The 13,396-nt window shown below is 38.2% G+C and overlaps 1 protein-coding gene across 8 annotated transcripts in view; it reads left to right on the top strand.

Annotated features, from left to right (window-relative positions):
• Positions 1-13,396, top strand: part of SNX13 (sorting nexin 13) — a 71,980-nt gene that overhangs the window by 1,855 nt on the left and 56,729 nt on the right. For 2 of the 8 annotated variants that reach the window (XM_082306140.1, XM_082306142.1), the window contains exon 1: positions 7,273-7,323. The exons of 3 other annotated variants lie outside the window; for them this stretch is intronic. In XM_082306140.1, the coding sequence (XP_082162266.1) occupies positions 7,294-7,323 (30 nt within the window). In that variant the 5' untranslated portion in view covers positions 7,273-7,293. Of the gene's footprint in view, positions 1-7,269; positions 7,324-13,396 lie in introns of those variants that run through there. 3 more of the 8 variants (XR_014227596.1, XM_082306139.1, XM_082306137.1) reach the window with 3 other exon arrangements.

Genomic DNA, 13,396 nt, shown 5'->3' on the forward strand with positions numbered 1-13,396 from the left:
ATGTAAAATATTTGTGGACGAGATGCTTCAGGGTGAAGTATTCCAGGCTTGGTCTCTGCCAAGGGGATGGGTTTAAACTTTGGAGGCGGTCTAGCAAAGTTGCAGGCTTTGCTTGCCTGCCTGAAAAGCAGTTGTGAGAAGTTATTCAAACAACCAAACAGCTCTTGGCTGTCAGAGGACCCACCTGACATCTGAACTGGAAGGAGTCCTTTCCAGTGTGCTTTTTTGGGTGCTCCAACGGTGACTTGGTAGCTAAAACACCTTGTGAAAACTGCATGCAGTCACACCCATGAAGCCTTTCCACACTTTGCAGGAAGATGCAGATTGCTTCAAGCCTGCTGATATATGTATCGTATTTTATAAACACCTAAATTTCTCTTTTTTTTTTTTTTTTTCTTCCTTTATATATGAAAATTAAGATAGAATGCATGGTGGACTGACATTAGAGTAGGGCAATACTGAAAACTGCATGTGTCTGTAGGCTGCCTAAATTTATCTTAATAACTTTGAGGAAGGGGAGCACTGGGCAGCCAATAAGTCTGCTGGTTTTTTCTTCTCTCAAAGTAACTATTTTATTTAAGAATATGTAGCAAAATGAGACCAAAAAATTTGCTGGATATTTGCAGACTTGTGTAGTTTGCTACTGTCTAGAATGGCCAAGATCACTGTCTTTTTTTTTTTTTTTTGAGACATAAAAATTTAGAAACATTTCCCCACTATAACTGTTAGTTTTATAATTTAACAACGTAGACAATATTATTCTTAAAGCTCTTTAAGCATGAAGGAAAGGCAGAATCTAGTTCTACATGTATTGTTATCACGCAGTTAAAACATAACTTACAGTTGCTCAAGATCAGTTGCCTGCATCCTTTGACTGTATCTGTATATGCAGACCCCAGCAGATTCAGTCCAGTTTCGTGTGGCTGCAGTTAGGATTAGGACCTTGTAATCAGTAATTTCAGGGGAAGATCACACTTCCTGTCAGGAAAAAATACTGTGTGTGTTTTTTATTTGGCCCTTACTGCAGGTCTTCTTATTTTAGTTGCATCAGAAATCATGCCGTTGGATGCCAAGCACATGAACTTACTTACCTACTTAGCAAACACCTTTTCCCAATTTTTCATCATCTTGGCCATCGGAATGTACTTCTGTGGTCATGTTGAATACATTCTGTCTGCATGCGTTCAGAGTCTTGCTGCAATGATCATTTCCCTAGTCTGTTGGGTTGGCCTTTCTGTGTCTTTTCACTTGTTCCCCTTTTCTTGTTCATCAGCTTTTCAAGGCCCACTGCGGCCTGTTTCCATGCGACTTACTGTTTCAGCACTTTCTTGTCTGATGAGGTCATGATGGACACAAGTTGCAATGGTCTGTCTCCTGTGTTTTCAGACAACTGTCTTTGCCCTTCTTGCCTCTTGTGCGGTAGCAGCTGTACTGCCTTGACTACAGCGAGGCAGTTGGTGTTTTACAACTCTGGCTCTTGCTGGTCAATAGTGTGGTAAATTTTGATGGGAACAAACATTTCAATGGGACTTAGTTTACAAGAAGTTTTAGAATGTCTTTCAAATTGATGGCCTGTGCTGTCAGCATTTGCAGCCTGTGCTGCCTTCAAAGAAGGCATTTTTTCTAAAGTGAGGAGTAGATTTCTTTTTCCATTTTCTTTTCCTCCAGTTGCTCGTTAAACTGCTTTGAGATGCTTAGTGAGGGCTTCCTTCTGAATTTATCAGCAGCTAAATTTTCAACAACTTAATTCTCAGCTTAGCAAGAGTACTTTGTTGCAGTACTAGTGACAGTTGAGATTTTTGAAATTTGACAAAGTAGGAAAACTTTTTTTTTTTTGGTCCACAACTAAAAATGAGCCATACAAAATGAACTCTGATGTGTTGGTATTTCTTGTTATTGCAACCGGTCAAGATATTTCACTAACTACATGTAGTATTTCCTTTCCATTTTTATTTATAAGAGATGTTTAACAAACTTTTTTGCTAAACTTTGATAGCGACTAACCATGGAGAACTGTTTTTGAGCAAAACCAAGCAAATTAACCTGATCTTTAAGAATAAAGGTTGACTCAGCAGCTTGTTTTAACTTGCTTTAGAGTAATAATGTATTAGCCTTACTGAAACAGTAGCACATTGTAATGTATATGTTAGTCCAGCTCTGAAGGATGCAGAGCACAGTTAACTGTTTGCTATACTATAGCATTGTTGTTTTTTTCTGTTCCTTGATACATGGCTGTGGAAGGTTGCTCTGATGCTTTGTGTGACTGAATTATGTTTTGCTGGTAGAGACAGCTTCAAAGGTGTAGGCAGTTAGCAGCGTGTGGAAAGAAATTAGTTTTCTGTCCTTTTGTGAAACTTGTATGGTGGGGCTTTGCCTTGGTGCCAGTGTTTTGCCAGATGAGATCTAGCTGGAGCATCAGTTGCAAGCCCTTGGGAGGTAAAAAGCCTCTCTTTCTCCTTCAATACATGAAGTCTACCCTATTGCTGGTCTGCTTTGTGTCCCTAATTGTTGCTGTGACAGCTCTTTTAATAACTTCATATTCTGTGTTGTATCAGTTAAAATTACGTGAGGAATGGCAAAATTAGGGAAATTAACCTTTTACAAATAATGGATGTCATATGATCCTAGTATTTGTTTTTAAATATTTTGCTGGCTATTAGTAAAACATAGCGTCTAAATGCTCAGGACTATTCTTAAGAGTGTACAGTTGGTCCTAAACTGCTGAGACTGAGTGCAGAGTTCTGCAGCAACTCTAAAATGTCAGTCTGGACCATTCCCTAAAGCAGCGTGGAAGAAGAAAAGTGTAAAGTTCCTTAGTTCAATAAAAATAGTAATAGCTTGTCTGGTTAGATAGCTGAAGGAGCTCCAAATGATGATTTCCTCTGTCTGGTTGCACTCTAGGGAATTATCTCCGTTCTAAATATGTTTGTCCCTTTCTCCCCACCCTTACAAAGATGACAAAGCATGTTTTCCTTTGAACTAGCATTAGGAGAGTTGCTGTTATTAGAAACAAGAAACCATTGGTGTTGTATGTAAGTTATTGGCAACACTTGAAGAATTAATATTTTGAAGTCCCATTAGCACTTTTCGTCATTGCTTTCATGAGAGTACCAAGGCTGGAATAATAGAAAAATCAATTGCAATTGGCACTTACAGTTACATGAGAGAGAAACTTCAAGAAGTACAAGGCATTGTGATCTTGGGCTTAATTGCTTGTCCTCTCCCCTCTCCCCCATTAAGTAATGTCTGATTTCTGAATTGGAGAAAGAGGCATTATTTAGTGATGTAAACATACTGAAATGTTTTAACAAGAGCACTCTAACCTTGTTTACATAATTTCTATAGTATTACACCTTAAAACGATGACTGCGTAATTGTGATTATAGGTATGAGGTGAAACAGGCATTTATCTTTTAGTGTGAGTAAGCATAGATGATAGGTATGTTCAGCTAGGGGACTCCTTTTATAACTGCCGTTTATTTTGGAAAAGAGGTCAATTCCTACCCTGTCAGGGTTTGGGAATACCTGTTAAAGATTTTATTCTTGCTCTGAAGCAGAAGTAGCTGTAAAATCCTCAGAGAGGGGAGATGGATTTCTGAAGAAGTTACGGTGCCGATTGGCTTTCCGTTTTCTATCTGGAACGGGATGCAATCTCAGAGTTGCAGTTAAAACAGCGTTAGTCAAATTTATTCTTGTATTTCAACATTGGCGTTTTACAAACATTAAAAAAAAGCCCACAAATTTTTAACTAGTTTTGTTCAAGTGGGATTCTCTGAAAATACAGGGATATCCCAGGACAGAATACAGAGTTGAGCGTAGTAGCTAGTTCAGTAGTTTATTTTGAAGCTATTCAACTAGTGGCCCTTAAACTTCTTCAGTCCTGCTGCTTTGCATATTTTCTCGGACAGTAAGCACAAGACCAATTTGATTTGAACCTCACCAGTTAGTCCACCAGTTGCCAGCAGGAGAAGAAGGCAATGGAAAGAAAGCAAGCAGAGATGAGTTTAAGTCCCTTCCTGCATCAAATGGCCTGTATGATGTCCTGTCTGTTCCTTGACTTGGTTGGAAGAATTTTTGATAATCAGAAATATTAAGTATCAAGAACTCTTTGTTATTTTTTTTATTCTTCACTATGAGGGTGGTGAGGCACTGGAACAGGTTGCCCAGAGAAGTTATGGGTGCCCCCTCCCTGGAAGTGTTCAAGGCCAGGCTGGATGGGGCTTTGAGCAACCTGGTCTAGTGGAAGGTGCCTCTGCCTGTGGCAGGGGGGGGTGGAACCAGATGATCTTTAAGGTCCCTTCCAACCCAAACCATTCTATGATTCCGTGATTTCACAGGTGGAAATAGTGTTGTGTTTATTCAAGTGAGGTTGTAACGTGGCCTAATTAAAAGTTCATGGGTGCCTGTTGTCTGTATCATTGATATCTAAAATGCTTAATTCAGTATCCCATTGCAGTTGGAGTTTTGGGTAGGAAGATGAGCTTTGCACATTTTCTTTTGAAGAACGTTCATGAATTTGGGGGCTTACTTTGAAAAGTATTAGCTGCTTAAATGCAGCTGTGCTTTTGTTACAGTGTGATTTTATTTTTTATATCTGTTCCTCTGCCTTTCTTCCCTTAATCCCATGCTTCTGGGAGGAACGGGTTGATCCCAGTTCTATTTTAATCAAATCTGTTTGTGTCAGAATGCTATTATTTCATAAATATCGCTATTTTAAGATCATGTATTTCTGTTCTTCAGTATATTTTTGCAATTCTAAGAAATAACTGTACTCGACACTTCTGCCAGTGCCTCTGAGGCAGTGTAGGTTCGGCTATCTCTTACGATGTAAGGGAACAAACTTGAGCAGGAAGTTTGAATTGCTACATATCCTGTAGGATGCTCTGCATTTCCACTCTTCCTGTCGGTGCTGTCAGACAAGGCCAAGTAGAAAACACTCCAGAAGTTCATCGTGAAATTCTTGCCACAGCTAACAAACTGATTATGAAACGGTGCCTCAGACTTGGGCTAATTTCTCTCATAGCTCTTAATCGGTACCGAAAGCAATGGGAAAGAATGTGCCTGATGTTCCCAGTCATCCTGTGTTCAGCATTTGGCATTCCAGACTGCGCGGATGAGTTAAAAATCTGGTGGTGTGCATGCTTTAGGAAACAAGTATCCAACCTGTGTAACTATAGAAAGAGTAATTGCTTTAAAGTTTTGCTGATCATCAAAATGATCTTGGAACTGTTTGACTTAGAGACATGATGAAGCCTTGCTCGTTGCCATGCTGCTATTCTAACAACTGCTGCTGCAGACTGAGGAGAGATGTCTCTGATGAGTCTCGGGTCCTTTCTTCTGTGTGAGGCCTGGCACCTCTTCACTTAAACCTTCTCATTCTGTGTCCTTTTTAATAACTCAAAACTTTGTATTTTCAGTTTTCCCAAATGTTGTGGTATTGTAAAACATTGTATTGTCTTAGTTTTCTGAAGCGTATGTAATGATTTTTGTGATATTTTGAAAATAATGATATGTATTCCTTATCCACTGAAGTAACTATTTGTGCTTGAAATGGCATCTGTATTTTGGTGTGCAATTTTTTTTTTCCCTAAAATGCTATGCCGAGGTTTTTTCCCACCCCCTCAGTATATCTTGGCATATTTGTTACTGATAGATATCTTAATTTTTAATGAAATCTATGTTTGATTGAGGTAACTAAGCTCTTAACATACTTGGAAGAAAAATACCTTTTTATAGTTTGTATACTCAAATTAGTACTTCTGATCACAATGCTAACAAATTGAAATTTCATTAACTTTGTAAAGTAAGATCATGTACTATGGAAATTTTAAATCTTGTGATTTAATCTCTCAATTACAGATTTAATCTGATGGTACATACAATGAAATGGGAATTACTTATTGCGGTTCATTTATTGCTTACATATAATTTTAAAATTCTTGTGGGAAAAAATTCTGTGTGAATATAATTTTCATTGTTTTGATAAGATGATATTTCTTTATAATGCTGGGCTAGAAGAGTAAGGCTTTATTTTAAATTTTTACTCTTACCACAGTTTTCCTTTTTGCAGTCAACATTTTTTTCTAAATTAAGCACTCTGCAGTAGTTGTGTTAAACATAACTTACCCTTGCTGTGTGTGTACAAGCATTTAGTACTAGCGCCTTGCCTTATGGTCTTACCACTATATGCTGCATTCTCTCTTTTATGCTTCATGCTTGCATCAGTTTGACTTGCACATGTGACAAACTTTGAAATAAGTCTTACTTATTTCTTTATGCTGGTTGCAAGGTCTGCACTTTAAATAGTATTGGTCTTGTGTCTTTCAATTGGCAGTTGCCCTACTACAGCTTCTTAAAGAATTCTTGAGAAGATTACGAGTTAGCAATAGTGAGGCCAAAGGCCATGTTTCTATGAATGTTTCTAAGCGCCTCCATTACTTTATTGGGTGTTTTCCTTTATTGAATTCTCCAATTAACGATGGTCTGCTGTTGCCCATTACTGTTTCTTTTAATTGTGCTTTATTTTACCAATACCCTCCTTTCTTTTGATTTCTATTTGAAATTATTTTTCTGTTTTAATAATCTCAATATAACGTTATGCTTGCACTCTTCTTAATTTTTCTTTCTGGATTTCTAGAGATTTGCCCATAACTGTTCTCTATTTTTTGATGCATTATGCAAGGCATTTTTCTGTTTTCCAATGATCAAAGTAACTGCGTTGCGGCTGTGTCGAATAGCATGCCTAGGTTAGTCTATGAATGCTTCCACCTTGCTGTCTGTATGGTGGTTCTTTTGTTTATTACTTGTTGCTCTTGTGTGTTTCCTTCCTCTTTATTTTTCTTCCTTATCTATTTATCTTTGTTTTTTTGCTGCTGTTGCTGGGTTGGCCATATATTTTTCTTTAGTTATCCTGCATGCATGAAGGAATTTTAAGACACTAAAACTGCTGTTTCACATTCAACTTCACTGCATCTAGTTTGGGCTGCTACTAAAGAGGTTTTCTCCCTCCCGCCAGACACAAGCTGGTGTGACGCTGCTTCTTGTATCAGGTCTAGCAGCTAAGCAGCAACTGCATGAGGAATTGTTTCGTCTTGGTGAACTAGCCTTCTGGAGAGGTATGAGGGTGGGAACACAGGAGAAGTTGCCAAATCAACACCTGTATGGTCTGGTGCGAGGGAAGTGCATAGTGCTTTCCTGCATTTCCTTCTGTTTAGATTAAAGTGAATCAATATCCAAAATAATTCCTGTCCTTTTGAAAACAGGGAATGTCATCATTCCTTTTGTGACTTCTGAATGCATCTGTGCCTCCACAAAAAGTTACGGGTAAGGTTAGCTAGCTCCACTTTGGTTAGGTTTCTTTTTTGTTCTTGATGTTCTTGAGCAAGTGGCAATGATTGAGGTTTTTAGATATCTTCCGTAAACTTGCTCTGAGGGCTGGATCCTCAAATGGCTTAATTAGTTTCATCTATAATTAGTTTCAGTCTGTAATCTTGAAGTATTAGTGGCAAGAGCTGATGCACCATTTCTGTGGTTTTCTTCCCCCCTCCCGCTCTAAATTAATGGAAATTTGTTGGAAATATTCTATGCCCTGATGTTTGAGAATGAAGTGTTTCACCGAGTTCATAGAACTGTCCCTCTGTGTAAATTTTATTTGCAATGTTCATGCTTGCTTTCCCTCTTCAGTGTTGCAGTGGGCAGGAGGTAGTATATGCACCTGGGAGATATCCAGGGATTAGTTGGCACAGTAACTCTGGGCCCAGATTTTTTGTGAGGAAGGAGAGGAAGACTTCTTGAGGCTGAAAGATTCATCTAGGATACTCAACAGGCTCTTGGCTTCCATAGAGAGGCCAGATGGACAGAGGTTATGGAGCAGGTTTGGAAGAAATTGGAGGAGGCTCCACTCTACTTACACATATCTGTGTGCTTCTGAGCTACACGCTGCAGCCCCTGTCAGCAGCGTTGCATAGCAAATCACTTGGATAAAGCTTGTGAAGTTTCTTAGGGGTTGTGGCAGCAGCAGGCAGAATGGTTTTCTCAGTAACAGTATTCAGGAAAAGGCAAAAGAGCACAGAGGACCATGAAAGAGATGCACAGAGTAGCAATGCTTTCCCGAAAGAGATGATGAACCAAAGATCTCTTGGAAGTGAGTTGGTAAAGCAGACAAGCAATGTGGACTGAAGGAGGGATTGGGAAAGGGGATATTAAACACACAAAGGGGAAAGATTGGGAATGTTTTTATTAATATTCCCATTACCTCTATCTCGCTAGAAAAAGGCAATAATATTTAAACACTATTTTTCTCCTCTTGAGTAAAGGCATTTTTTGCTATACCCTCAAAGTGCTGCCTTTTTTTTTTTTTTTTGGCACTGTCCATTCTGCCAAGAGTTAGGCATCAACTGCTCATAAAAGAAGTTGCAGTCTTCTTTTGACAATTGTGGACTACTGAAAAAGTTGGAGACACTAAACTAATCTCTTGCTTTATTTTATGCAACTGGATGATATTCTGTCCAGAAACAGTTGCAAGGAGCTGGAAGTTTTGAGGCTTACTCTAGCTTTGTAAAGGTTTTCATCATTTTGTATAACATCTGTTTTCACGGTTATTTTGTCTTTATCCAGTAAGCGTGCTTCATAAGAAATTTGGCCTTGTAGGAGTTCAGATGTACTCTGAGACTACTGGGAATTTGTAATGAAATAGTGGTTGTATCAGAGTTTCTGTATTTTTTAACTGGGGAAAACTTACGGCACTTAAAGAACTGCAGCAAGTTTAAACTGGAGAATGAAACAGTGGAGTAACATCACCATCTTCAGCGGAAGGTGCTAGTATTCTGTCAGTGGATTTAAGTTTCTTCTTGCAAATGCACTGTGTTTGCAACTTGGAATCTAATTGTTATTTGGCTGCTGAAAACTGCTCCTTTGTGGTGCATACGCTGATCTTTGAGGTTTCTCGATTTTTATATCCATTTCATTTTGCAGTTTGTTCATTATGATGCTGGTTAAAAAGCACTACATACTTTTAAAAATGTTGGGGAACTATCAGTAAATTTTTGAGAAGAGAAATTAGACATAGTGAAGGGTGATCATTGCAAGCAGAAGTCCAAACTGAAACTAGATTCTGGCACTGATTGAGGTCTTGGAATTAAAAGAAAAAAACAACCCCCTGAACTATTAAAATCAATGAATATAATGTTGGTAGCTGTTTCTTCAGATTCCAATGTTTAGGCAGTAGATGCCCTTTATTATGTTGGTGGTTGGTGTGTAGGGGACTACTGCTCTTGCTTGTTTATTTTTGAAGATAGAGGTGAGCACTGGAGAGTGTGGGGGGGTAATACTTTTAAAAGTTGTGTTACTTCACAGTCAGGAGGGTCAGAATATTAATTTGGAGCACCAATAAACTTTTAAAATCTACCATTCCCTTGGTCGCCAATGTAGCTGGTATGTGGCTTTAGTATATGGAAGTATTTTGTTTTGGCACAAAATCCCTTGTGGTGGAATTGGATATTGCACATTCATTTCCAGATGGATTTGTATTGTAACGGGGAGACCAAAAGTGGCCAAGGAACTCCACGGCTGGTCTTACGTGTCCAAATAGAGAGGAAAGATCACTTTGCTGGACCTGCTTGTGGCACTTTTGCTGATACAGGGTAGGATGCTGTTGGCCACCTTTGCCACAAGGGCACACTGCTGACTCGTATTCATCTTACTGCCCTGGGTCCCTTTCTATACAGCTGCTTCCTGGAGAGCTGGCTCCCAGACTGTACTGTGGACCAGGGTTATTCTACCTCAGATGCAAGCCTATGCTTGTTTTTGTTGAACTTCGTGAGGTTCCTGTCAACCCATTTCTCTAGCCTGTCAGCATCCCTCTGAACAGTAGCTCGAGCCTCCAGCATATTGAGCACTCACCCCAGTTTGGTGTTGTGTGCAGACTTATTGAGAGTGCACTCTGTCCCACCACCCAGGTTGTGACAGGAGGACATTAAACAGCATTGGTCCCTGTATTGATCCTTGAAGGTTCCCACCTAGTTACTGGCTGCCTGTTGAACTTTGCGCTACTGATCATGTGTCTCCACGTCCAGCAATCCACTCAATTTTTTCACTGACCTTATCATCTACTTATCCAGCCCATACCTCACCAATTTTGTGATAAGGAGACTGTGGGATATTGTGTCAAAGGCCTTGCTAAAGGCAAGGTACATAGCTCTAAGCCCCCCTCCTTGTCCTCAACATCAGAGAAAGCAATTGGGTTGGTCAGACATGATTTGCACTTTGTAAATCCATTTTGGTTGTTCACAAGCTTCTTAGGGACTGAGATGAGGCTGACTGGCATGTATTTTCCTTCCTTGCTGGCCTGGACCTTCGTTCTTGCAGATCCTCTTCTGCTGCCAGTATAATTTGAGAAATCATTTATGTTGGCTTTCTGTTGAGCTTTCCGGATTCCACAATACTGGTTGCAGTACTGCCTGTAGTCAAGGTGCCATTTGACATTACAGCTGAGAAACTCAATGTGGTTTTCCTTTCTGAGCCCTACATTATTGTTTATAGCTTTTCTACTCCTTCTTAATAGAGAAAAAAATGCCTTTTTTCAGGGGTGGAGAGGGATGGGGATCTTTCAACCACATTATTTCATTTACCAAAATAACTCCCCAGAAATATGTGATACGACTGACTGTAGTTAGAGACAACAGCCTTGATCAGTAGTGACAATGTGGAAATTAATTTTTAGTCTTGTTGAGCGTGTTTGTTACTGGAGGACTCCTTCTGGCAATTATGATAGATAATGTGAATTAGCTTCTTCCACTTGTATTCCCTCACATTTGTAACCTGACCGAATAAGGCAGTTAGTCTCTCGTTATATTTAGTCTGGTCTCGGATAAAAATATTCTGCAGTTATGTTGTTAACTTAGTATTTTTAAAGTAACTTTTTCATCTAGATGAGGAGTGTTGCTTATTTGCGAACTTTCAGATTGTAGTATGTACTTTTAAAATAAAGAAAAATCACAGTAAAATACTATGCTGCATCCAAAGCAGTTTCATTTTAAAGTTGGTGTGATAATGTTGTAGTTCAGAGGACTCTGAAAATTGTGCTGCAAGTAGCAAATAGCAGATACAATATTACCAGTGGATTAAAGAAATAAACAAAACTCTCAGGTGACTAATTTTTATAGCCCGAGGAAGCCAGGGTACTAAAAGATTATTCAGAAGTAAATGACTAAGTCTTTCTAGAGTAAACTTAAGTACTGGATTTTCTGTGTGTTGTGTGTATATATATAATATTTATGTATATAAGAAACACATATAAATACATATAGTAAGTTTAATTCTCAGTAAAAAAATCACATCCTGCAGATATGTCATTGAAACATATGGTTTATCAGCCTTTTTAAAAGAAACTACTGGTTTAAAGGCGTTTGCTTGAGAACAATTATTTACTTATAGATGCTTCTAAGCAAGTCATGAAGTAGTAGAAAGAAAAATTTTATTCTTTTTCAGTATAAAATTTGAAGATACTGTCTGCTGCTTCACATGTGATGAGTTGTTTAGGAAAAAGCAAAAAAAAAAGCACAATAACTGCTGCTGCAGTGTGCAGTTCCAAAATGTTCATAATTTTATGGAATTTATGTTATACCTTCGTGTCTTTGACAGTTCTGTATTTGCAAAAACTAAGCACTTTCACTTTGTTTTGCTTTCTATTTTTGTGGGGCTGTTATTGCTTGAAGTTTCTGAGATTTCTTAAAGTACATACAGTATCATTGTGTCTTTTTTTTTTTAAAAAAAAGCTAATTCTGTCAGTTTAAGATTGCACAAACTATTTTGCACACAGCAGCTGCTGTGAAATTGTGTGGTATCTCCATAGAAGAAATAATGGCTTTATTTTAAGAAAAGTAATTATTATTCATCAGACCTCTTATAACCCATCTTTTTCCACTTTCTCCTTCCTGTAAAGATCAGGGGCAAGAATGGGTTGCCTTTGAACATAAGTCTGTGTCCCACACCATTTATATGTAAATAATCTTTACACATATTTTCTTGGCACATATGAGTTGATATTAGGTAACAGCATAAATTGGGCAGTATAGTGGAGATTTGAGTTCAAGGAATGGACAGCTCCTTATTGCTTTGCAGAAAGGATGCTCAGTTGAAGCTATCACTAGCATGGAACATGAGCTTAAAGCTAAGGAAACTTTTTTTTTTTTTCTACCTTCAAAAAAGCATAGCTGTTAAGGTATGAAGAAAGCTTCTTAAAAAAGTGTCTTGTGCAATTGTTTCTGCAGTAGCCCTGAGGTCTGCCTACAAGTTTTTAAAGAGATGGCCTACTAGATCTGACTCTTATGGAGAGAGACTGATTTAATGTATTTCTGTCAAGATAAATACTGGGACTCTTAAGTGTTAGAAATTGTTCTAGAAGCAAAGTTGATGATTCTTTAAATTAGTTTAGTGGGATCAGGTTTCTTTAGCAGTGAAAGAAGGAAAACATTGGTGGAAGGAACTTTTAAATGTAGTTTTAGGCAAGAAAGTAAGAAGTTTAAAATACTGCTTGAGCAGTAATCACAAATGAAATATGCAACAACAGTTTCTTGACTAAAGAACATGTGACTTCATTGTTTTTAGCCATTTAAGAGAACAGACTTTTTTACTTGATAAAGATTCTGGAGGCTTCCCCCTCTCTCCCCTTTGCTGGTGTTTTGCACTATCAAAACTTGAAATAGATGTAATCTGTTTATCCAGAGGCTGGACATAGAACAGTCTAGATTACCTTATTGGCTTGAATTCAAGCTAGAGGGATTACTTTATTTTCTTACTTTGGATCACCTTAGGTGATCCTGTCAAGCAATAAGCTTGGCCCTGTTTGGATCACCTAAGGTGATCCAAAATGCTTTGATCCTTTTTGTCTGTTTTCTGTCCATGTGGATAAACTAGCTTAGATACAAGTTGATATGGATTGTTTCAAAGGAAAAGGATCACTTTCTTGCAAATTTTATTAAAAATGAGTTTGAGTATGTAACTTCTGTATTTAAGAAAGTAGCCAAAAGTGGGCTTTCATCTCCTATTTCCCATCGTTATCCAAAATGCTCAAGTGCTTCTTTCAAACTTGACCAAAACTTCATATCCTTTTAAACTAGAATATGATTCGGAGTGGGTTTTAATGCAAGCGTGTGATCAGAAAGAGTGTGTGTGTGTCTGTGAAGATGGCCTCTTGTTTTTCATAGTAAGATAAATACTTATTCTGCTTCCAAAATAAGATTAAGTGAAATGAGGCTTTCTGTCCCTTGCTGATAGTTCTGCTGTGTAATAAAATAGTTGTTAGTGCAGAAAACAAATGTTAGTAAAATGAAAGTTGGTTTAAAATTAAAAAGTTGACTTCCTAATTTCATGTAGTGATCAGCAATGCTGGCAGAGC

The sequence above is a fragment of the Platalea leucorodia genome, assembly GCF_965183815.1.
Source record: "Platalea leucorodia genome assembly, chromosome: 1".
Taxonomy (NCBI): domain Eukaryota; kingdom Metazoa; phylum Chordata; class Aves; order Pelecaniformes; family Threskiornithidae; genus Platalea; species Platalea leucorodia.